Source organism: Tinamus guttatus, unplaced genomic scaffold (genome assembly GCF_059628265.1).
Source record: "Tinamus guttatus ecotype Peru unplaced genomic scaffold, ASM5962826v1 Tinamus_guttatus_pri_ptg000530l, whole genome shotgun sequence".
Taxonomy (NCBI): Eukaryota; Metazoa; Chordata; class Aves; order Tinamiformes; family Tinamidae; genus Tinamus; species Tinamus guttatus.
The window spans coordinates 4,461,821-4,485,478 of NW_028289064.1; the positions used below are offsets into that span (position 1 = coordinate 4,461,821).

Sequence of the window (23,658 nt, forward strand, 5' to 3'; positions counted from 1 at the left end):
CAGTCAATTAGGCCTCAGATATCAAAGCCTCACAGGCACATCCCCTTTGAAACATACCTTGCCCAGGACAGTGAGCTGCTGAACCAGAAGATGGGCGCTTTGTGTCTTACCAGCTCCACTTTCTCCAGAAATAACGATACACTGTAGAGGACAAGAGCATGAGTTTGAGCTCACTGCATATATCTCAGCCTGCAAAAGGTATAAATATGATACTTGATCTTTACCTGATCTGAGTTGTATGTCACCATGGACTGATATCCTATATCAGCAACAGCAAAAATATGAGGAGGGTTGGCAGTCCGTTTGGCTCCAATATAGAGTTTGGAATGCTAAGTGTGAGAAAAATAAAAACATTACCTCTGTCGCCTTCACATCTTCTTTTGCACAACTTCACTGAATTTTGTTCTATTTACCAATTAGTGGACAGCATGCTGAGCTTGCTGGTAGTGATGCTTTCCACGTGAGTGTCCTATTACTTAACTACCTGTGTCATGGATCTGTATGTATTTAGTGTTGGAGGAGCTACTTAAAAAGAGCAAACAATTTTGTATCATGTCAACCCTACCCATGCTATGAAATTTGAATAATTAGAGCAAAAATTACTTCTGATCTGGTAAAGTTCTGCATGGAAAGTGGAGGAGGAGAAATGTTCCCTTTTCCCCCTGAGACACACAGCCATGTAAAGTCATGTTACTGAGGATGCACAGGAATGGCACAAGAATGGTCTGTGCGACCTTTCAGCTATGCAACTTTTGTAATGAGATTCTTCAGAGAATGCCTCTCTGCCATGAGCAAAAGATACACTGACCTCTCTATTTTAAGTGAAAAATGGCATCTTTTTTGCTGTTTTTAGACTCTCTCCAATTATAAGACAGGATAACCTGCCCAAGTCTCTTCCATTTCAGAAAAACACACCACGGAGGACAAAACAAAAACTCTGCTTCCTTAAAGGCACAATACATTAGGGCTACTTTTTGTTGTTGTTGTTAACACTGATGTAAAACAGTGTTAACTCTGTTTTGGTCACCTGCAGAACAAAGCTAAACAAGGTAATCGAGTCCTCTTTCAGATATGCAGTATGTTAGCACATAATTCTTCAGCAAATGATATGACCTAAATTTTGGGGAGTTCATAACTTCACTGTTCTTTTTGCATAAGTAGGAGTATTTTTGTGAATACGTAACACTTCATATTTATGTTTATGTGAGTGGGTAAGATCTACTTATATAAATGTACAGATATGTACACATGCTACTTGCAAACTAGTTGCCCTTGGCTTCAATTAAATGTAGTGAAGTTCTAGTCAACCTAGCTTATCCTAAAATCAAAGATAAACATTGGAACAACAATTTCTACTAAATGTAATGAATGACTAGTTCATATGTAGCTATCTAAACTTTAAACACGATCTTCTACATATTCTACACTGCAGACACAAAGGTACCAGAGATTAACCTTTTCCAGGAGTGTCTCATTTCTAGGCTGAAATTCAGCACATAAGGATGTGTGCCGGCATGTTACAGACAGGGCAATTGTATCTGTAACTCTGTTGTTCACAGTAAACTCAAATTATCAAGAACAATATTACTTCATACTTAACATGAACATTCATACTTTACTGGAAATCAGCATGTGTAGAAGAAAAAAACCAAACCTAGACTTTCACACCTGTGAAGAATAGATGTCTATGTTCCGAAATGGATTGACAGCAATGAGGATGTCCCCTACATATGTGTAGATCTGGTCCTTCGCATAACCCTTCTGCAACTGCTCCGTTACTGTATTCTGATGGAGAAAGAATTGAATTATTGTTTCTTAGGAGAAAAAAATATTAGGAAAAAAATGTATAAAATAATAGTGAGGAGGAGAGAAAGGGCAGATACTAGTAGTCAAGAATACATATCATCTAGATCACAAGTGACTGCTATTTTCAAAGTGGCATTCATAATTTCTTGTGTCCAAACTGAATTTGAACAATACATATTTACAGATCTCCAAGTGGCGACAGAAATATTAACTAGTAAGTAGTGTTTAATTCAACCAATCAAATGCTTATATGTGATGGTCCTGTCTAAAATCCTAACTCTACAACTTCATATAACTAATAAGGCAAGAGCTATGTGCTTAAATTCTTATCTGCCATTGCAACATGTCTCGGATTACTCTCACTTATTCTAAGTTAGATCTTTAACTGTTTTAACTGCTTCTATCAGTGTAAGCAGATAAATATGTTCCTACATTTACAGCAGTCTCTCTTGTGACTCTTTTTTTGATGCGCAAAACAAGTGCTCCCAAAAACAAGGAGGGACTCATGAGAGGCATACTTAACTTCTTGATGTAGTTTTCCTCAGTCTCATCTATATATAGAGCTGGGATGATACTTCCTGCTGATCTTTCCAATCAAAACAAGCCATAGCTCTGGCTGAAGAAATCTGGAGCAGCCCTTAGACTATTCTGAGTTACACATGAAAATGCTTAGGCCTTATTTCCATTGGAGCAGAGGAATACAAAAAGCATTGCTTTCCATCCACCTCCGTCTGTTCACAGTGATGCGCACTGTGTTTTGCTTAATGCGGTGCAGCTGAAAAAAGTTGCACTACCTGCACAGGAAAGCATCAAAATGAAACCCTAGTTTTAGGCTTTCTGCTGACTTGATACAATCTTCTCTTTCTGGTTCTGAACCATACCTTGCTTTGGCTATGGCCCAGTTCACATCTTTTTTTTTTTTTTTTTTGTTAGGGGAGATTTAAGGTAATTTCAAGTAATTTCTTGTACCTATAGTCAAAATCTTGTAATGTCTCCTGCTTTGCTCCTCTGGTGAGCCTACTTAAACGGAAAGAAGGTTTTGCATACAGGAGCTAATTCTGAGAAGTTGCTACTTGTATGTGAACAGAATTATAACAGTTCATGAACAGCTCAGTAGAGGAAGGATGACAGATGTTTGTAACCACTGTTTGTCTCTAAGACCTAAAGATAAAGAGCTACGGCCTAATTCGTCTTTCTGCTTTTGAAGCATAGAGCTATAACCACAGCAGACTTCCCTCCTCCTTGTATGCATGCTGCCCCACTTACCGTGGACTTCAGGTTTAGACCAACCAGTTATATCTGCATCAAAAATTTTGTGATCAACAGAAAGCATAGCTAGGGCCCAAGCCTCATCTGAAATAAAGTGATCTCAATAGATCTCCACATCAAAGTCAGAAAGAACCCAACTTGTAAATTATGGGAAGCTACTTCTGGAGAACCCTAGATGTCTAAGCAACAAGTGAGAAGGTGCTTGTTCTTGAAGTTGGACAAATTTCAAGTTAACAGATCACTAACAACTAGATATCTAGCCGGATTAAAATCTAGTAGTATTGATCCAGTTAACCAAATGGTGCCATAACACTGCACAGTCCAAAGCTTTCTTTAACTGCAGAGGATCTTTTAGCATTGAGTTGAAACCACTCCAACAAATCTCATCCAAAGCATATGCTATAAACTGGTAAAATGTCATTATACCAGTGACACTTCTACTGTAGAAGTGCAACACTGCTGAACTTGAAAATCAATACCTTACCAGCGTATTTTAATTCCACCTGATCCCTGAACTCTTCAGGAAAATTGGAAAAAGTGCAAGCATCTTACCTCATCCAGTACTTCCAAGGTCGCTAAATCATCTACCTCTTCCTGGTTTGAAACTAGTGACTTACTGTAGTTCCCTTTCTTTGTATGAATACGTTCAAATCTAGAAAAGAAAGACAGACATACAGCTTCTTAAAGTAAGAAAACACTCAGTAGATCCTGCATCTGTAAATACCTTGAAAATGATTCAGTCAAAATATTCCAGCTTTCTGTTCTTCTGAATTCAAACATATGAACAGTTAATAACAAGACAATATAAAATATTTTGATGTGGTACATTTGGATTTGACCAATTCATTCTGATCCCCCAACTGACACCATGAAGAACTTTTACATTTTACATTCACAGATTTCTGCATGATCACATCCCTGCATCAGCTGCAGGACAGAAGATATGCACTATGAGGGGAAAACAAGAAACATACACATAGTTATAAAGCACACTACAGTTTAACACCAGCACTTTTGAAAAAAGTCTAGGGCAAAAAGAAAAATGACTTGAATCAACACTCTGGATAAGACAAAATTAGGGGTGTATAATGGAATAATATGGCAAGAATGATGTAGATGAAGCATTTAGGATGGAAAGATTTGTAGGTCAGTAAGGACAGTGCTTTAAATCCCATCTGAGATGGTCACACTGCAGGCAAATGCTAATGAATCTCTATCATAAATGATACACATACTGTCTAAAAAGAATTTTCTTGGATTCTACAAGAAAACTAATGTACCAAACAAGGAAACACTTCAAAATTTCCAAAACTTTCAATTTAAAATTTAAATTAACTTTTCAGCCCTGTGTTTTCTGCTACTTCTTGATTTGCATTTACCAGCTAACGGGTGTATAACTGCATGCAGACCAGAGCTGCAGATAATCCTAAACCCTCAACAGAAATCTTGCCCTTTTATACCCCTTACTTCTATCTATCCCTCTATCCTTTTTTAACAGGCTCAGTTTAAATTTTAGATTTGGATAAAACAATTTCTTTTTTGTTTCTGCATGAAGGTCATTTTGTGTCAGAGGATGCATCTATATAAGTTTGACTTTGAGAAGGACTTATTGACACTTACGGGAGGGAAAGATGAGGGAACTGCAGTATTGGTTTAAGCTCTGCTGTTCTATTTTTCCCTTTGCCCAAGGAAGACCCAAAACAAGACATCTGTCAAATTATATTTACAATTTCTAGTGGGAATGTCACACACCAAATACTTTTTTTTAAAAAAAATCTTACTGCCTCAGTGAGAGGGTGGTATTTCCTAAGATTTATTTCAGCTTTGCAGGAAGGAAGGAGAAAACTCTGGTCATGAATACTTTCTTTTTGAACATTTTCTTTTTTTTCTCCCTTTAAGAAAATGATCTCTATTTATGCCAGAGAAGTTTAATTACATAAAATTGATTCTCATGCAATCCTGTTCAGCTGACATTACGAGAACACTAGTGCTTGTTAAACCAGATTATATTCTCTGTTTTCAGAGAACAGCAGAGGCAGATTTGCAGAACACATAATATTTTTCTGCTTTGTTGTCAAAGGGCACAGACCCCTCAAGGGCAGTTATCCTGCTTCACTTGCGAAAACTCCAACCACTAAAAAAAACCTGAACACATCAGTGCTGTTGACATCAATGCTGAAATTTCATTATCATCATGCACATGGACATTGTGAACTGAAATAAATATGCTACTCTGTTTTGTACAGAAATTATTTGTTGGAGGCATTAAATCCTACAGCCATGTTCAACAAGCAAATCAAGCAGCTAAAGGCCAGATGTATCAACCCAATATGGACTGAAAATATGAGTCAATGCAGCGTTGTTTCTTTGCATCCCCCTGCACATTCTTTCCCTTCATCCTTATCTTTCAAGATTCAATTAAATCAAAATGAGGCAACAGCAGCTTTTTCTTCTTCAAATTGTCAGAGTGTGTTTAAAAGATTTCTGATAGTTCCAAAAATACCATGAAAAAGGAAGCATGAGTCACGATGCCCTGTTGAATACTGCCAAACTAGTTCAAGAATCATCTACAAACTAAAAAGCGACAAGAAAAGGACTAGCCTTAGTCTGGCAGTAAAGCCAACATTAAAAATAATCAAGTTTTTTGTCACATGAAGTTGGAAACAGCTGTACCCCTTCCAGCAGTTACAAATATAACTGTAAGTGAAGAATAGAAAAGAGGCTGTACAGAAGCTGTACTGATCTGTACAGGATCAGTCATTGCTGTTGATTTTTTTTTCTAGAGGCTGCACAGAGCCATTTTAATTCACTTTTAAAATCAAAATTCCATCTGCAACAGATGAGTCTATTGAAATACATTAAAACAAAACTCTGGTCTTGTAATATATCTATGTAAAATTTGTACCTAAACCTGGTGCAATGTACAGATAGACTCCAGAGCAAAACAGACAATATTTTGCTCACTGTGTTTAGGAGATTTCGTAGCATGAGTTTAATACAGGCAATCTTGTTGAGAGCACAGTGCTGCCAAACAGAATCACAGAGCTTTGGGTTCAGACTTGGTCCCTGACTGGCCAGTTGAGTCATATGCTGCTCAGCACAGTCTGTTTGCCAAAGACTATGCTGGCATACCATGCTCTGCAAAAATGCACACCACCACTGCTTTATAAGAGGCTCAAGAAAGGGCTGCATACCTGACAAAATTCAGGACAAAAAATATGTGTTTTTAACTGAGCAAACAGGATATTTCTAAAAGTACTCTTTGACATTGTTTCCTTACTGCCCTCATGAGTCAGGACCATGCTCTAAGCATCAGAAGTATCTAAGAAGTATCTAAGTACCAGAAGAGTCTGCGGAAGCTCCTGAAGTGAGCGATGCCATGAGGCATCCTACCTGCAGGCTAAATCACTTTCTCAGCAAGTTGACTGATGCTACTGTGAAATAGCAGCTGCAGAGAATTCCTCCCAGAAGGTCCTGGAAAGAAACTGGAACCATGTCCTGCTCTGCTAAAGCAATGTGTATATGCAAGAGGCATGTGAGACTGGAGACCTACTTACTCTGTAGGCCCACGGTGGGAGGTCTGTGCTGCCAGATTACTCTGAATTGCTTCTAAAATCCAAGATCCGTTTGCAGCATAGCCACTTTACAAAGGAGTATCCTCAAAGTACTTCTTGTTGGTATAACAAAGCTGCTACCGAGTTACAGAGTAGAGGAAGAAGCGACTTGAAGTGTTCAAAGATTAGTTTAGAAGTCAGCATCTCTGGCTTAATCCCCCGCTTTATTGCAGACTTTGTATGATGACCCTGAACAAGTCAGCACAGTGACTCTGTGAGCTAATTTACTCTGCTCCTCTTATCCTTTGTGAAGCTCATGTGGTGATCTCTACACTACAGCCACAGGCTACATTACTAGTAGTGAGTTGTCTACTACTCACTGCAGAACTTAGCTGGAGGGATTGCTCTCAGCTGATTTCAACTGACAAGATGAGTCAGAGGGAGAGAGAATACCCAGAAAATAAGCCACAGAAGTTAGGGCTGTAAATCAAGAAAAGCCATGGGATGCAACTACGAATTTCTCCCTGCTTTTAATATTAGTGAATAAATTCACAACCACCCTTAAGCATGTTGTACACAAATTGCTATGAACTTACCTCTCTGGTGTTTCTAAATAGTTAAACGGAGCAGCTGTTTAACACCTTGTCACTAAATTTCAGTGCTATCCCTACACGGTCAATGCAGGACAAACTCTTAGGGGGCAACTCAGCTCACTCAAAACTCCTTGCTCAGAATAATCTTGAAGCAGAACGAGTCTCTTTCCTATACTTTCTTAGAGGACTTATAAAGATCAGCCTCTTAAACTGGGGACCAGAGTCACTTGCTGAAATCTAGGTGCAGCAAATATCCTTCATGTATGCAGCTCATTCAGCAATGAGTCATAATTCCCAGGAAATACAAGCTATACAAATCATTGCGTATTTCTACAGATAATATTATAAAAGCAGTTAAGATTAGGACAGGTAAACAACTCAAGATAGAAGTATTACAAGCCTGACTGTCAGGTGTAAATGCGGCAGTTCTGAAGGCCATTTCAAAGACAGTTATTTCTGTTGGAAAATAAAACCCTTAACAATGCATTTTTTTCTCACTTGGCCGAGCAAGAAGTGTACTTTTAGAATAGTTTTGAGTACATGTCGCATCACTCATGGCTAAAAAATATTTTGATCACCAATTATAAATTTTAATGTCTACAGTGGAATTTTTGTAAGAGTCATATTATTAGTATGGGATTGAGGGACCAGCTAAAAAGGAGAGGAAAATTAAGCAGTGCCAAAGGGTGCCAAAACTATCAGGTCCATGTAACGTAAGTGTCAAAACTATCAGGACTATGTAACGTTATTGCTTCTTCATAATAGATTTTTTTTCTTATATTTTGTTAAAAATCCCAATATAAATGCTATCATCACGCTTTTTGTGTCGTCATCAATATAGAAAGGAATTGGAATACTTGAGATAGGTGGTCCCGAAGACTGGAGTAGCAGATATGGGATGGCATGAAATTTATTTGTACAAAATCTCAAGATCATCCTACCAGGATGTAATGGAAATTACTTTTTTCGACAGTTAGTTCAAACAGTTAGCCTGAAAAGACTGAAGAAAAGAAGTATCTAGAAGATAATGAGTCATGAACCACTCTGAAAACAGACAAACACCATCTTGTGATATTAAACATTGAAATAGGCTTTTCTTGCCATCCACCATGATAAGGCAATCTTTACTGAAGCCCAGGGCCCTACTGGTGAAAATGACTCCACTCACAATGAATTTACACTTCAGTAAGAAGCCAAATGCTGTGTCCATCCTGCATCGTGGAGCCCAGAATTGGAGACAGCACTCCTGATGGGTCTCGTCAGTTTAAGAAGAGGAAGGATCACCTCCCACCACCTGCTGGCAAAACATCGTAGCCCTGGAGGCTGTTGGTTTTCTTTGCCAGAAGGGCCCATTTCTGTCTCATATTCAATTTGTTGTCCACCAGGACCCCCAGAGCCTTTTCTACAAAGTCGCTTTCCAGCCAATCACCCTCCAGCCAGTACTTGAGCATGGGGTTGTTCCTCACCATGTGCAGAACTTGGCACTTCCCTTTGCTGAACTTCATGAGATTCCTCTTGGCCCTGTTCCCCAGTCTGTGAGGTCCCTCTGAATGGAAGCACAACCAGCTGCTGTATCCAGAACTTCTCACATTTTTTTGCATTACCTGCTAACTTGCTGGAGGTGCATTCAGTCTCACTGAATTAATGAAGATGCAAGCAATACTGGCCAGTACCCACACGCAGGGTATACCAGGAGGGACTAGTCTCCAGGTATGAACACAACCCTCTCATCCCAGCAGTTCAGCCAGTTTTCAGTACACCTCACTGACCACTGTTGCATTCCACACTTTATCAGCTCATCTACGAGGATGTTATGGGAGACTGTCAAAAACCACAATAAAGTAAAAGTGAACAACACGCACTACTCTCCATCTACCAAATCAGTCATTCCATCACAGGAGTCTATCAGGTCAGTTAAGCACCATCTCCCCTTTAAAAATCAATGCAACTACTTTCAAACACCTTCCTGCCCTTCATGTTTCTGCTAATAGTATCCAGGATTAGTTGCTCCATAACCTCCCCAGGTACCAAAGTGAGGCTGAGTGGTCTGTAGTTTCTTGGATCCACCTTCCTGACCTCTTTGACAATAGTAGGAGTGACATTATCTCTCTTTCAGTCCCCAGGAACCCTATCTTCATCAAGGGTGGAACAAGTCTATGGCATGGGCAGTTTAAAAGAGCTAAGCTGAGATCTGCCTAGCTCAACAGCCTGGGAGCTCTGCTTCTCTTTCTAGGTGCTTGGAAAGGTTGCACAGTGATCCAAAGTTAGGTTCATCTTTGCTAGGTAACAATAACTAGGAGCTTCAGAGGGCCCAGTGCAATGGCCTAATGTCTCAGTGACTCATAGGTGGCCACAGGAACAGTGGTGCTAATGGAAATGATTCCAAGGTGGCTCCACACTACAGCTAGACATTACATCACCCTTCCTAAACAAACACAGATGTGCAAGGACTGGATTTGAGGATACATTTAGCAAGCAAAACATAAGATCATAAATCTAACAACAGACTTCTACAGTAGAACACAACCAGAGCCAAGGTATACCTCCAAAATCAGGTGAAGATGATGAAATTGGGACACAGCAATTGTGCACCTAAGAAAGCTGAGTGACTGCTTCTCAGCTTTTAACTTTCAGGCCTTCTACTCTTTTCTTTTGAAATGGATAATGAGAAACTAATTGGATTTCTCTGGAACTTTCAACTCTAAGTACACATTACCAATTTTCTTGAGTTTATAGGCTATGTCCACTGATAAATCATTACATACATGGTGGCCTAGGAACTCTCAAGTGCATTTTTTTCATGCCGTAAAATACCTGCCTCTCCAATGACAGCAAATAGGAGAGCTACATCATCAAATTCGGACTGAAAGAGAGGAAAAGCTGGAGAACAGAAGGCTGATTTATAAGGCCAGCTTCCAGCAACTGAAAAAAGTTCAGGAATTCTACAACAGGACCTCAACAAAACAGCATAAACGTGGTCCCAGAACAGGATAATCAAGAAAAGGAAGCCAGGAGATTTTAAGATGAGACTCAGGTGACCAATCATTACATAGCCTATGTTTTAACCTTGAATCAAATTTGCATGGTACTTCTATGCAGACTCACACTGACATAATTTACCGTGCACAGATTCAGGCTCAGTTCTGAGCTCAGGCTTTTTGCAGTTCCACAGTCTTTCTGGAGTAAGCAGACGGCAATTCTGTGCCATGTAGAACATACAAATCCAGCCTGATGCTTAAATTTAAGCCAACTGCATAGGTTTTTACTGAAATGCCAGGCAAGAGAAACTACTACTCATTCCACGTACACTTCTACTGAGTCAAACAAAAATTTAAATCATTATTTTTAATATATTATTACTATTATCCTCAAAAGATAAAGAGCAAATCAGAAATTTCTCCAAGATCAGAACTGAAGACTTCTGTATTTACTGCTACCATACGAGGAGTGTTTTAGTTTTTTTTCCTTCTTCTCATACAACTGATAATTAAAATGGTCTTTTAAATATTATGTTCCGTTAAAAAAAAAGTCTATCATCCTCAAAGCATGAAAGAAAACACACCAATAATACATCAATGCTAATCTACTACATTTCACATCTGACGCATTCCTTAGATGTAGTGGATTTTTTCTTAAATTGCAATATTGAGTCAAGCCATTTTCAGTTATTTTAAATAAAAGACATCAGCCTAAGCCATTTATGAAGAATTGATGTTACTAAATGCTAGTTGAAGAAAGTAACTAATCCATAAGACATGGGAGTTTTTAGTTTTAATAAATATTCTTAAATTTTCGAAACAACATCTGGTACCACTGTTTTCAGTTAGTAGCATCCAACTCTTGCAGGAATCTGTGGGGTTCTTTTGTGGGTTTTTTTTTGTCATTGTTTTTGTTTTATTTTCTTGGTTGGTTTAAGCACAGTTGCTTAAACTAAAAATTAACTGACTGCAAATGTAACAGAACATTCAGGACATTGGATGCAGTCCTGTGCCACGTGCTCTAGGTGTCCCTGCGTATGCAGGGGGGTTGGACTAGATGATCTCTAGAGGTCCCTTCCAACCCTAAGCATTCTATGATTCTATGATTCTATGATTCATTGCACCTAAGCTTAGCTTTCTGAAAGCTAGGATCCTAATCTGTGTTTAGTCACAGGAGAAATAAGAGGCACTTCTAAAAACTGTCTCGTCCCACGTGTGAATCATCGTGCCTTTTTATATTGCTTCTTTTGGGAGACCCCATGAATAAGCTCATTATTTCTTAGTCAGCTAAAGGTATGTGAGATCATTTTTTCCCTGAGTAGTAACCATTCTGAAATCATGCAGGTACCAAAACTCTTCCAACTGGTATAGTTTTAGCTGATAGGAAAATAATTCAGGTACCTTGCCTTTTCAGTGACTCCCATTTGCTGATGAACATCAATAAATTCCATGAGTTGCCTTTGTAACATGTTTTCCTTTCCTTCAATTTGCTTAATAAAATCATGCTGCAAAAGACTGGATACTGTTGGGCGCTTCTCATAATCTTTAGTCAAGCACCTGTACTGGCAGAAAAAGTGTATGATCATTCAGGGTTCACTGTTAGGTTTCAAAACACTTGTCTACAGTTTACAGTTTTTTTTGTACTCTATAATGAGATATTTATCTAATCACCACAGCTCTAAACTGAAAGGTTTCACAAAATAGCTGGGGCCAAGGAGTTAAATTGTTGCATTTTAAATCTAAACATTCTCTAAAGCACTACTAGAAAGAATATCAGAAACATTACATGTGTTAAAAAATGGGGTTTTAAACTAGGAGAGCATATGCTGATTACACCTCAATTGAAGCATTCATGTTCATAGATTATAGTAGTCAGGCAAACATGGGAACATTTCACCTGAAGCCCATGAGTTTGCCAAAAGCTTAATATAAAAACATATTTATTATGTATCCACAAATGAAAGGAAAAAAAAACAATAAAGATAAAAATATTTCTCTCTGCTTTTTTCTTTAATTTAGGGAAATGAAGAAGGTAAAATATTGGTAGTAACAGATTTTCACAGACGATACAAAGAAATTTTACACTTGACATTTACACATGTTCCGTACTCAGGTAGAGCGGTCTCAGTTGTTACTCACTTATTAATGAAGTCATTGAATTCAGATGACCACAGTTCAGGCTGCTGTAATGTTGGAGGTGGATTCCTGCAAAGGTCAGTATGATGATGAGTTAGTAAGTTACTCACTTGACAAAAGTAAGGTGAGAATGAAGATTGAGTAATGAATTTTAGAAGGGGCACTGAAAAAAAACTGATTTCCACTGGAAAAAGGAAGCATGGATAGATGATACCATGTCATTGATTCTCCTGCATTACATAACTAAAAAGGAGAAAGCACATCAAGATGATCTACTAAACAGAGCTAAGAATTACTGTAACTTTTTAATCAAATAAAGGAAATGAAACTTAACAATCGCTTTCTCTTTTCAAACCTGAAACCATATACCTTTTAAAACAGAATTTCCTTAAGAAATTCTCTTTCAAATTTTCTAAGGAATTACTGCATTAATCAGACTGCTGAACAAAATCAGATTGAACTAGTTTTTTAATTATTTCATCAGAAGGTAATCAGAAGTCAAATGAAAAACTAAATACATATCAATGCATATCTACTGTAAAATAAACACTATTTTCTTCTTTTCATTTATTATTTATTTCAGGTATTAATTCAATTCCATCTTCCTCCTCTCAAATAAATCTGCTATTCTCACTGAGTGTAGACACAAGCAAAGAAAGAAAGAAAAAAAAAAGGGAGACAGAGAGAGACCTATAGAGATGTGACTCTTTCTATCTATGTTCAATCTTTATAGCTTCTTTTCTTCAAGTGATGCATGCACTCTAGCACCTCTATATTTTACTTAATGAAATGAATAGGTACCGATAGGCAGAAAGGGCAGGTGCCCAAAATTTTTAAGGGTAGAAGCCAGACGTCTTCTTGAAGGCCTCCGTTCAGGCCTACCTGGCAGTTTGTCACTGCTCCTTCCCTAGCAGGGGAAGGTGAGAAGAGCACTCCTGCTCTGCTTCAGTGCCAATTGAGCCAAGTTTTCTTGAAATACAACTGATGGTAATTTAAGCTAATTTGGGTATCTTTCCGCAAAAAAACATGAAGTACTCATCTGCTACATGGTGTTAATTATTGTGGTACTAACTAGGTCAATGGTTGGAATGAAATCCACAAACTGCTGTATGGTCATACCTACTGTCTTTGAGACTGAGCTCCTTGTAAAAGCTGTAAGTGGCACTTTGGGTTCTCCTACCTCCAGTTTCAAAGACAGCACAAAAGAAGTAGCTAGATACACTGCTGGAGCACAGTAACATTGCAAGAGGCAGAAGCAGCATAAGTTGATAGTTTGGGGGGGATGTAGCATAAATCTTCAAGGGATGTAGCAGAAACCTTGGAAACAGTTGTGATGTCTCTGACAAACTGGCAGACTGTGAGTTTCTATAATAATGCATTCTAACAGAGTATGTGGAACTCAGCAGAATCCTGTCCTCATTTATCCTGGCAGCAGCCCATGTAGGGGAAGGCTCTAGGGCCTTTTCTTGAATATAGCCACATCAGCTCCGAACTTCTGCATGTGTTTCTGCTGGAAGCAGAGTCCATAGAAAATACATCTAGACAAAGTATTTCTAACCTTCTCCTAATTCACAACAATATGAAGTAGCTGTAGAAATTTATGTAGTCTAAGTGTGAACAACATAATAGTTAAGTGAAAAAAAAATCAGACTAACTGGGCAAAAAATAAACATATCATCATACTACCTTGGTATTTTGAAAAGCGCCCTCATAGGGTGCAAATCAGCAAGGGGTGGATCTCCATCTCCCAGCTCTATTGCAGTAATACCCAGCGACCACGCATCACATCTGGCATCATAGGAGCTATCTAGCTGCTGCTCACAGGCAATCACCTGTTAGAGTAAAAGATTAGAATGGTCATTGGATCATCAAATATCTAAATCTAAGAGCACAGCACTATGCAGCCACAACTGGAGGACTCTTTTATTGAACAGAGATACAAATTAACAGAACTACACACATTTAGCAAGTCAAGGCATCCTGTTTCTGAAAAAGAAATGTTTAAATCAGGGAAAAGATGGCTCTTGTGAACACCAGACTGCTGTCTGATCAGGTGCTACCTAATCTGACAAAATGGGGGAAATTCTCGACATTTCCAGTGGAAGATGATAAACTGCATCCTATGGTTCAGGAAGAGGAAGAAAAAGCAACTCAACCTGCTCTATGGAGTATTCTTGCAAAAAGAAGTAATGCAGCCATACAGCTCTGTATCAAATGAAACAAGCAGGAAAGCAGAAGTTGAATTCACTATATCACATTGTTTCCTTATGTTGACCGCTTCAAAATTAAGCCAAATTTTCCAAAGCTTGCTTGCCACTGGATTGCAGCAAATTTCAGCTCTTTCACACTGCCAGATGAACCCTGAATTTTTCACTCAGCTAGTTCCAGTGTGGTTTTCCTATAAACAGTGTAATTTCACGTGCTATAACTTTATTCATAACTTTCTGCTTCAGTTTAAAACATCTATTTTATAGCACATGACATTTCAAAAGACAGTAAGCTCCAAAGACACATAATATGTTTTATTTATTCATAATAACTTCTTCCTTCCATCTTTTGCTAATAGCTTTGTTAGAAATTTTCCAGGTGGACAAACTCAAAATCAACGCTAATGTATCACAGGGCTTCTGCCAGTCACAGGGAGAAGCCTGAACATAGTTTCAGAGCATGCAAGGTTGGAAAAAATCATTAGCAGTATTCTTTCTTCCTAAACATTTCAACGAGTGATTCCATTTCCTGCTCTTTGTAATTTCAAAAATAAACTCCCCTTTAATTTAATCTTTGCCAACATGTAACAAAATGGGTTTAAAATATTTTTTAAAGGACATTGGTAACCCATTTGGTGAAAGCTCTAGGAATCCCAAAGAAAGTCAAAGAAAGAGCAGAAATGCAGAGCGCAGCAGGACGAACGCCACTCACAAAATGTTATGAAAAATAAATCTAACCTCTGGAGCCATCCAGAAAGGGGTGCCCACGGACGTGTTCCGACGGAGACGAGTGCTGGTCAGCTGTGCAGACACACCTAGGAGAACGAAGCGAAGCTAAATCAGAGCAAATGCTATTTCCATTGGAGACAGTCCCTCGGAATGGTGCCATCCTCATCTTTTCTTGTCATGCTACAACTTCCTTTGCTGGCAAATGTCAGTTGGATCTTTCCAGTTCGCTGCTGAAGGCCGAATACTCTAAGGTATTTAGCACTTCAGGTTCTGCACATCTTTGTTTCCAGTGATTTCAGAGATACAAAGATTGAGCCTCAGGTAAGTGTTTCAATAGTAATCTGACTATATTTTGACTAGTTAATTACATTTTTTCCACATTCTGTTTTAGGAGCATAAAAACAGAATTAATAATCAGAGCAATAAAGTATTTAAGAAAAAAGTACTGTATCATATATTTTATTTTCTTTAAAGCTCAGTACTGAAATTAGATCTCTGTTTCATTATTTATATATTTTGGATTAAACATTATGAAAGATACTTATCCTCATCTGCTTTGCCATAACAAAGAAACAATAAAACAGTGCACCATCAAAACCTGTTGCAAGAACAGAAGTCTCTCCATTTACAAAGCAACACCAAATGCCTGCAAAATCAGCTTTGTAACATGAGCTGTATAGTTTAACGAATTAACTGTTTCAGGACAAGAGCTGGAAAGTGAATGCCAATGTTTGTGGTTTTAGACTAAAAGTCATCAGATTATTAGGAATTCTAATGGACTGTGGTGACCTTCCGATCATGGCAATAAAGAACAGCCCACCACCAATTTGTTCTCTTGAAAAATTGATTGGAGCATTGATTGGAAATACTTCCAGTGTTTGCAAAATCAAGAATATAACACAGAGAAACACTGTCCCTCAGCCAAGCAATTCTTAAAATATAATAGATTTGTGAATCATTAATTAATTAATCATTAAGTTTGAGATCTGCCAGAGGATATCCTGAGGTGCTGATATGAGGTGCTGGATGGTAAGAAAGCTGCTCTTTTCTATTTAATTTTCAAGCTTATTTTTATTGACACTAAAGCTCAGCTGTTTTGCTTTCTTTTGTACTTCATACTCTCCCTATGCCATTTGATTATCCTGAACATGAAACTCCCAGTACAATTTCATCTGTTTTTTATTCTAAAGTTGTTCACAGATAATCTGCATTTGTCCATCACAGAAAAGTATATAATCGCTGAAAATAAAGCAGTGAGAAGGTAAATCTGATTGGTAAATGAGATTTATCTTTGAGATAAATACACAGAAAGTTATTGCTTTTTTGGCTGGCTCCCTCCAAGCTCCCCAGCTTGAGAAAGTGTCTCACCCTCTCCTCCTGGCTGCAGAAGGTCCAGCACCCAGCATGATGGTTGCTCGCATCATGGAAAGTGGGACAACGTGCGTGTTAGCCCAAAGCCCATCAGCCATGACTCACCTCAGCTAAAAAGGGCTTTTGCTATATCAAGGAGTTCTCTGAGGGGCAGCTTCTGGCTCACGGAGTCTCTGGTTTTACCAAACCCTCAGCAAAACATATCATTCAGAAAGGAAAGCGGAATAATACATCATCACGGGTCTGTCACTGTGGTAAAGATGCAACGTGACGTCACTGCATGACCCCTGGCTTTGAAGGGAGAGGAGCCACCTCCCTCCTCTGCCCTTGTTTATGCCATGGAATTCTCCTCTGCCAAACTCTTTCTTGCAGGCTTGGAGTAGGAACCAGGATTTGGATCCACCAGGAAAGAAAGGCACTAACTAAATTTTTACTATTCCAATGTGATTTTATAAATAATCATAGCTTTACATGGAGATAGAGGCAAAATACAAAAGGAACATTAATGTGCACCGTCTTCTCTGTCTATGTACTGTTAGGGCTTTTTCTCTTTAAACTGCAACTACTAAACAAACTGAAGGATTCCCTCCATCCCGCCTTTCTTCTTTATGTCAATAAAAATGCTGATTTAATTTGAATAGTTCATCTCTACTTTCTTTAGGCTCTTGTGTTTATTTTTTTTATTCTTTTACTTCTAGCAGTAAAGTGGCATTTCAATTTATGGAAAATACATCTTATGACAAATGATATTTCCTTGGGCTTTTTTTTTCTGCATATATGGGAAAGATGATGTAATTCCACACTTAGTAACATTTCTTCCAGCATTTCAGTAACCAGTCAAGCATACAGCTGGCCAGCCTTTTTTAACTTGTATATTTTCTAATAATAACACTGAGTTCCTCCCCCATTCCCTTTACTACTGCTTTGTTGCAGAACTAATCAAATATTCTCCTAAGAAATGAGCAGCTTAATGACTAAGTGAATTAGTAGTACCAATGCACATCATGCTGGCTTTTATACGCATAAATGCTGCAAAGAAAACAAAGTCAGTTTATTTCTTCTGGTATATTCGGGCCACAGCTTACTAGTAAAAAATGGAAATTTCTTATTAGCAGCCTTATAACCATGAGTACCATGCAAGCTTTTCATTGCAAAAATTGGCACGCTGGAAAAAAAAAAAAAAAGGGGAGCCACCTGCTTATGACTTTAGCATTCCAATAAGAATAAAAAAAGGGCAGGAATAAGCTCTCTGTTATTAGGAAAGATTTGTCTCACAATAGCACCAGATCTGAGCAGACACTGTTCTGATCCAATTTGGGAAGTTGTGCAAAATCATTTTATGATTATGTCCTATGACAAAGGTATGCAAGCGCACTGGTCCATGCCAATGGGAGAGCAGCAAGAGAAAAGGACATGCTTTAAGCTCTAGTGAATTCTACTAAGCTCACATTTGACACATAGCATAGAGACTTGCTCATCCTACCCACTATATTCATGCATGAAAACACAGACCTCACCCCCAAAAAGTTTAAACTCTAAATATCTCACTGCCTTTGGCCACATCTTTTTGCAGTTGTGCCTCCAGTGTTCATTCATTCCTCTCTCAAAGTAACTCCTTTATGACCTTTGAAGTAGGAACCTGCAATTGAGCCATTCCGCAAGCTGGTCTTTGGACCAAACGCTACTCACACTGTTAACTTGGCTGACCTAAACAGCCAACATTTTTTCTAAATCTCTGAGAGCCTGCAGCAAACAGAGCAAAATAAACATCAGAGACAGAACCAAAACCCGAATGTTTCTCTTAGCTAGGAATGAGGAGGCAGGAAAGGCAGGAAGGATTTCACTCAACTGTGGTAGAGATAATTCTTTAAGAATTTTCTAAGATCTCTGAAAGCACATTTTCTGCAAAGCTGCTTTCCTGCAACCAGTCTCCAGCCTGTACTGGAGCATGGGGTTATTATTCCTTGCCATATTCAGAACTTGGCATTTCCTTTTGCTGCGTTTCATGAGATTCCTCTTGGACTATTTCTCCAGCCTGTTAAAATCCCCCTGAATGGCAACCCGCTGGTGTATCAAGCACTGCTACCAGATTGTATCATCTGCAAACTTGCAGAGCTGCACCCTGTCCCATCGTGCAGGTCATTAACGAAGACACTAAGTGGCACTGGCTTCCAGGAAGGTGGTGGTGGGGCATCAGCTACGAAGGCCTGGCCTCTAGCTGGTCTTCGAGGCATCATCACAACTCTTGATTGAGCCTGGAAGTTCAGCCAACTTTCAGTTCATCCCACACACTACTTCAGTTTGTCTAAAAGGATATTATAGCAGACAGCACACCACCACCACTGTTCTCTTCCTATCCTCCAGGACAGCCTATGGCAGAAGGCTGTCAGGTAGGTCAAGCATGATTTTGTCTTCATAAATGCAGCTGACTACTCCCCAACACCTTCTTGTACTTAATCTGTTTGGGAAGGATTTCAGGATTATTTGCTACACCATCTTTGCAGCAACCAAGGTGCGGCTGTCCTGCTGGCAGTTCCCTGGATTCTTCTCCTTGAAGGCAGGATTGACATTTTCTTTCTTCCATTCCTCAGAACCCTCCCCCTTATTGCCACAACGTTTCAAAGACTATGGAGAGTGACACTGCAATGAGACTGACCAACTCCCTCCCTTACTATTCATCTGTGCATCCCATCAGGTCCCATGCATATATGTCCATCCAATGGGTTCATAAATTCCCTAACGTGATCCTCTCCCACAGAGGGTAACTATTCTTTTTTCAGCCTTTTGATACATAAGACAAGCTAGATCCCTTAGCCTCTGATGCTGTTTGCACGCTTTCTCTGAGGACCCCAGCAGGACAGGATACCATGGGCTGCCCTCCACATGCTCCTAGCAGAACGATTTGGCACAAGGCTGATGATTCTAATGAAATATCATGCTTCAGGGCTTCAGCTGGTCTCCTGAAGGGAGGGCAAGGAACATTTGTTTGCCTGATGCACAATTGACCAGATGTATTCAGAAGGGAGAACTAGTCTTCTCTAAAGCCTTAGGGATTTGGGAAGCTACACACAATCTGGTGCAACATGCTGGTGAGGAAAATCCTCCTTTTTAGATGTTGCATTCCTTACATGCTTGGACTCAAATTGACTGCCACTTTTTAAGTCCAAAAAAGGAATTTACCCCTGTATGACTGGAAGAAACATAGGGGATTTTCTCCTTGTTACATGGCACCTTTGCTTACTAGGATTATCTGCATACTGGCAGCAGCTATGCTGATGAGACAGAGTACTTTAAAAAAAAAAAAAAAAAAAAGTAAGGACTGAAACACTTCACTGCAAACTGATTCAGTGGGTTCAACTGACAGGTAAAAATGAACAGGTGCTAGAGCAGGTGAGACTATGGGTTTTCTAATAACCTGCTCCTAAATTTTTTTAAAAACATTGTTATGAAGCAGTGTGTGAACAAGTGAAGGCCTCTGAAAAATCCAAAAGTTCTGAGAACTAGAGGGCATTCAATGAACACTACATAGAATATATAGGCCATAAGAATGTAGGAATGTTTATCAAAAAAAAAAAAAAAAAGGACTAGAGATATTTCTACCCAACTGGTTTTTGAATTACACCAAGGACGAGTAGTTATGGGGCTGTTTTAGACAATTCTTTGCAATTCAGTATTGCTGCATTTCATTTCTGTACACATGAAGTGAATAACAGAAGATGTTCAAAGTTCAGACTAAAAATCCGTTGGGTAAAGTCAGAGGTGAATCTATGAGTTCCAACTCTATCTTACCTACAAGGGTTGCCTGCCTTGTGCCAGGTGCTCACAGTCTCTGTAGGATCATATGCCAGTGATCCCAGGAATATTGTAACATATTTGCTAGCCAGGTCCTCTTGCCACCATTACATGCAAAATCGCCTGGGCTGACTTGCTAAGGAGCTGAAGCGACGACTGCTTGATCCTTAGGAGAACCACAAGGGAGTCTTTTGGGGACCAAGAGTGCTATTTTCTAGATTCATGTGGCTCTGGAATAGGATACCAGCTTTCTGTACCAGACTTCTTTAATGTTTAAGCCATCGGTGACATCTTTATGTGAATTAGTAGAAAGAATTGTTAAAAACAAAACAAAACAAACAGAAAACCCCACAATTGAACAGCTTATCCTAGATACAGCCTTTGGTCACATGCTTTCTTCTTGCTGTTACTGGACAACACAATGACTTTCATTCACACATGGCCCATAAAATATGTTTTAAAGGATTAAACCTTCAACAAAGAATTAAACATCCAACAAATGTTCCACAGCTCAGGTCAACACAATCCATCTTATCCCTGCTAACCCTAGTTTGAGAAATTTGGCATTAAGTTGATTGGGTTCAAAGCATTTTGACAAGCTGCTCATGAAGGAAGTTTTTCATTGAAGTTTTTACTTTTATTGGTTTCTGTCACAGCCCCAGCAAAAGTCGCTTAAAAGGAACATGCGAATGTCATGCTATATGGTATGCAGAAATGACAACACAATGAAAGCCTGCTCTTGATCTGAATTATTGAAGCAGACAGCTTTATTATGGCTGCATGCTAGAATGACTAAGGCAAATATAAGCCTTGCTATGACTCATTGCGTAAAGTAAGCTAAGGGCAGAAAGAAAATTATATTATTTTTGAATACTTTCAAATGAAATGTCTTTAAGTAATTGTTTCATTTTAGCAGAATGATTCATGATGCAGAATGCATTTATAGCCAGTGCAGGAGACAAGGAGACACAATAGGATATTCTGACTACACCCAGATAAGCAATTTACAGCAGTTTGGAAAATTATTCAAGGTCACACTGAGCTCCTCTGCAATGTCACCAGGACATCCAAGGCTGCAAATTGTGATATACACTAACAAGAAAAGGGACCAAGTCGTCCTTCCTCACAATGTCCCAGTTCTGAACTTGGATCCCTCACTTCTCAAGCTGTTCACTGAGCACCAGGTGGCTCTCAACTCTCAGTCCCCCGCAGCCAGCCCAGGGCTGCGCGCAGCTGCAGGACAGCGTCGCGAGCCTGTCCTCCCCTGCAACCCGCCAGGGCTGGCCAGGCTCATACGGGTCAGCCAGCCCAGGGCATCTACAGCTATAACGCGTGGCCAAGGAGGGCAGAAGCCACAAGAGCGGTTACAGCGGTGGAAGGTGACAGTCAGCGAGGCGCCAGGGCGAAGCTCCCACCGCGGCTCCCGCCCGCACCTCTGAGCCGGGACTTCGGACACTTCTCCTGCGGGCCTGAGCAGAAGGATCTGTGACCGGGAGAGGGGAGCCGTTGAGCAGGGGGAGTCTTACCATGGACTCACGCATTATTTTGAGAATGGACCTATTAATTTGAACATGCTGCATAGTGTAACTAATTTCACTCTTCTTACTTTATTGTGATGGCAGCTACCGACTTATCAACACTTCAGAAACTCAGCCTTTTTAATTTAGTTGCCAAATTTTAAATAGTTTGGCCAGTATTTCTGTACAGATTGGCAGGAGTATAATGTAACAAAACATAACAACACCCATGCAGTCTTTTTGCCTAAGTTCATATATGGACCAGTTCTTACTGATGACTAATAAGGTTGAAACATTATTAATATTTTGTAAGCTGTAAGAAAGTAATCCTTAGTTCTCTCTGTAAGAAAGAAGCACACAGAGAATGCTGCTACAATTACTCAACGCTTTTCTGAGGAAAACCCAAGGAGTTCAATTCATGAACTAAACTTAATTGTAAAATGAACTTATTAACTTTGTTTAGTGCTATCTAGATAAAATTGTAAAGAAATTTTAAAGAGCAGAGTCAATCTAGAAATATACTACCAAAAAGACAGATTCTCCTATTCGGCATGTTTTACTAATAATTACAATTTTGAATAACAAGAGGAGAGTTTGGAAACATCAGTGTTAAGGTTTCCTTGTCTTTTAACAGTAAATGATTTCAACTAGATTTAACAGAAGCATCATCATTCTTTCTGTAGCAAAATAATTATCTTATTACCTTCCAAACACAAAAGTGAACCTTTATCTAAAGCTTCCAAACTACATCAAAGTAATAGGTCACGTATTAATCAAAGTAACGTCATTTTTAAATACATCTAAATAAAGTAACACTGTACTCCTTCCCCCGTCTACTTTTCTTCCATTGAGTCACACTCGGGTTAATCTCCAGTTGAGTCAGGCTAGCAAACATCCACAATAAAACTGTAAGAGCTTTATGCCAGCATGATATCTGACATTGCAAAGCCAATGAAATTGGGACACAATATTCACATGCAACTTGCAAATGCAACACTTCTAACATTTGAAATCGCCTGCAAAAATGCGAACTAAACATATCTGAAACATAAAATGCATCCTACCCTCACTACAGACATGTTCCATTAACGTTGCAATATATGTTTCAAATAATTATGCATATTGAAATCTCATTACCTAGAGTCCTAAAGGGACTCTTGAAGTGAATATTCTATTAGCTGCATTCAGAGCAATGTAATTTCCCACCCATCTGCTGGCAGCAGTGAGACTGCCTTCCCTCTTTTCCACATCTTTCCCTGGAACCTGGCTTACCAACACTAAAGAGCTTCAGAACTTTCTTTATATAGTTGGGCTTATCTAGAAAGTTTTACACAGTGAAATGCGATACACAGTGAAATGCCTAAGAATAAATGGAAAATGGAGTTGGACAATCCTTTTGGATGTTCTCTTTCCCACAGTACCTCAGAGGAAGGGCAATTCCGTCTCAGATTATATTTAATACATAGATGGCCCCCTCTCTGGTTTCAAGAAAATAATCTGAATGTGACTCCTCAAGTAAATAAGTATTTTTCAGCCTAAGAAGACAGCATGCACTCAGGTTTCTATGAAATTGGTTGTCCATTGTAAGATGTAGATGACTATTAATTTTATTACAGAGGAGAAGAGGTCTATGTGCAAGGGACGTAAGGGCACTACTGGCCTGACCATAAAAGGTCAGGCACTGAAAGACATTTCGGCAGTAAAAA

The 23,658-nt window shown here is 39.1% G+C and overlaps 1 protein-coding gene across 1 annotated transcript in view; it reads right to left on the reverse strand.

The window, feature by feature from the left end:
• The window catches only part of MYO3A (myosin IIIA), a 109,207-nt gene that overhangs the window by 52,668 nt on the left and 32,881 nt on the right, over positions 1 to 23,658 (reverse strand). Inside the window, exons 6-13 of the mRNA XM_088533941.1 lie at positions 15,282 to 15,358; positions 14,023 to 14,168; positions 12,340 to 12,405; positions 11,602 to 11,757; positions 3,628 to 3,727; positions 1,669 to 1,785; positions 225 to 329; positions 58 to 141 (exon numbers count right to left, since the gene is read on the reverse strand). Of these exons, the coding sequence (XP_088390067.1) occupies positions 58 to 141; positions 225 to 329; positions 1,669 to 1,785; positions 3,628 to 3,727; positions 11,602 to 11,757; positions 12,340 to 12,405; positions 14,023 to 14,168; positions 15,282 to 15,358 (851 nt within the window). The remainder of the gene's footprint in view (positions 1 to 57; positions 142 to 224; positions 330 to 1,668; positions 1,786 to 3,627; positions 3,728 to 11,601; positions 11,758 to 12,339; positions 12,406 to 14,022; positions 14,169 to 15,281; positions 15,359 to 23,658) is intronic.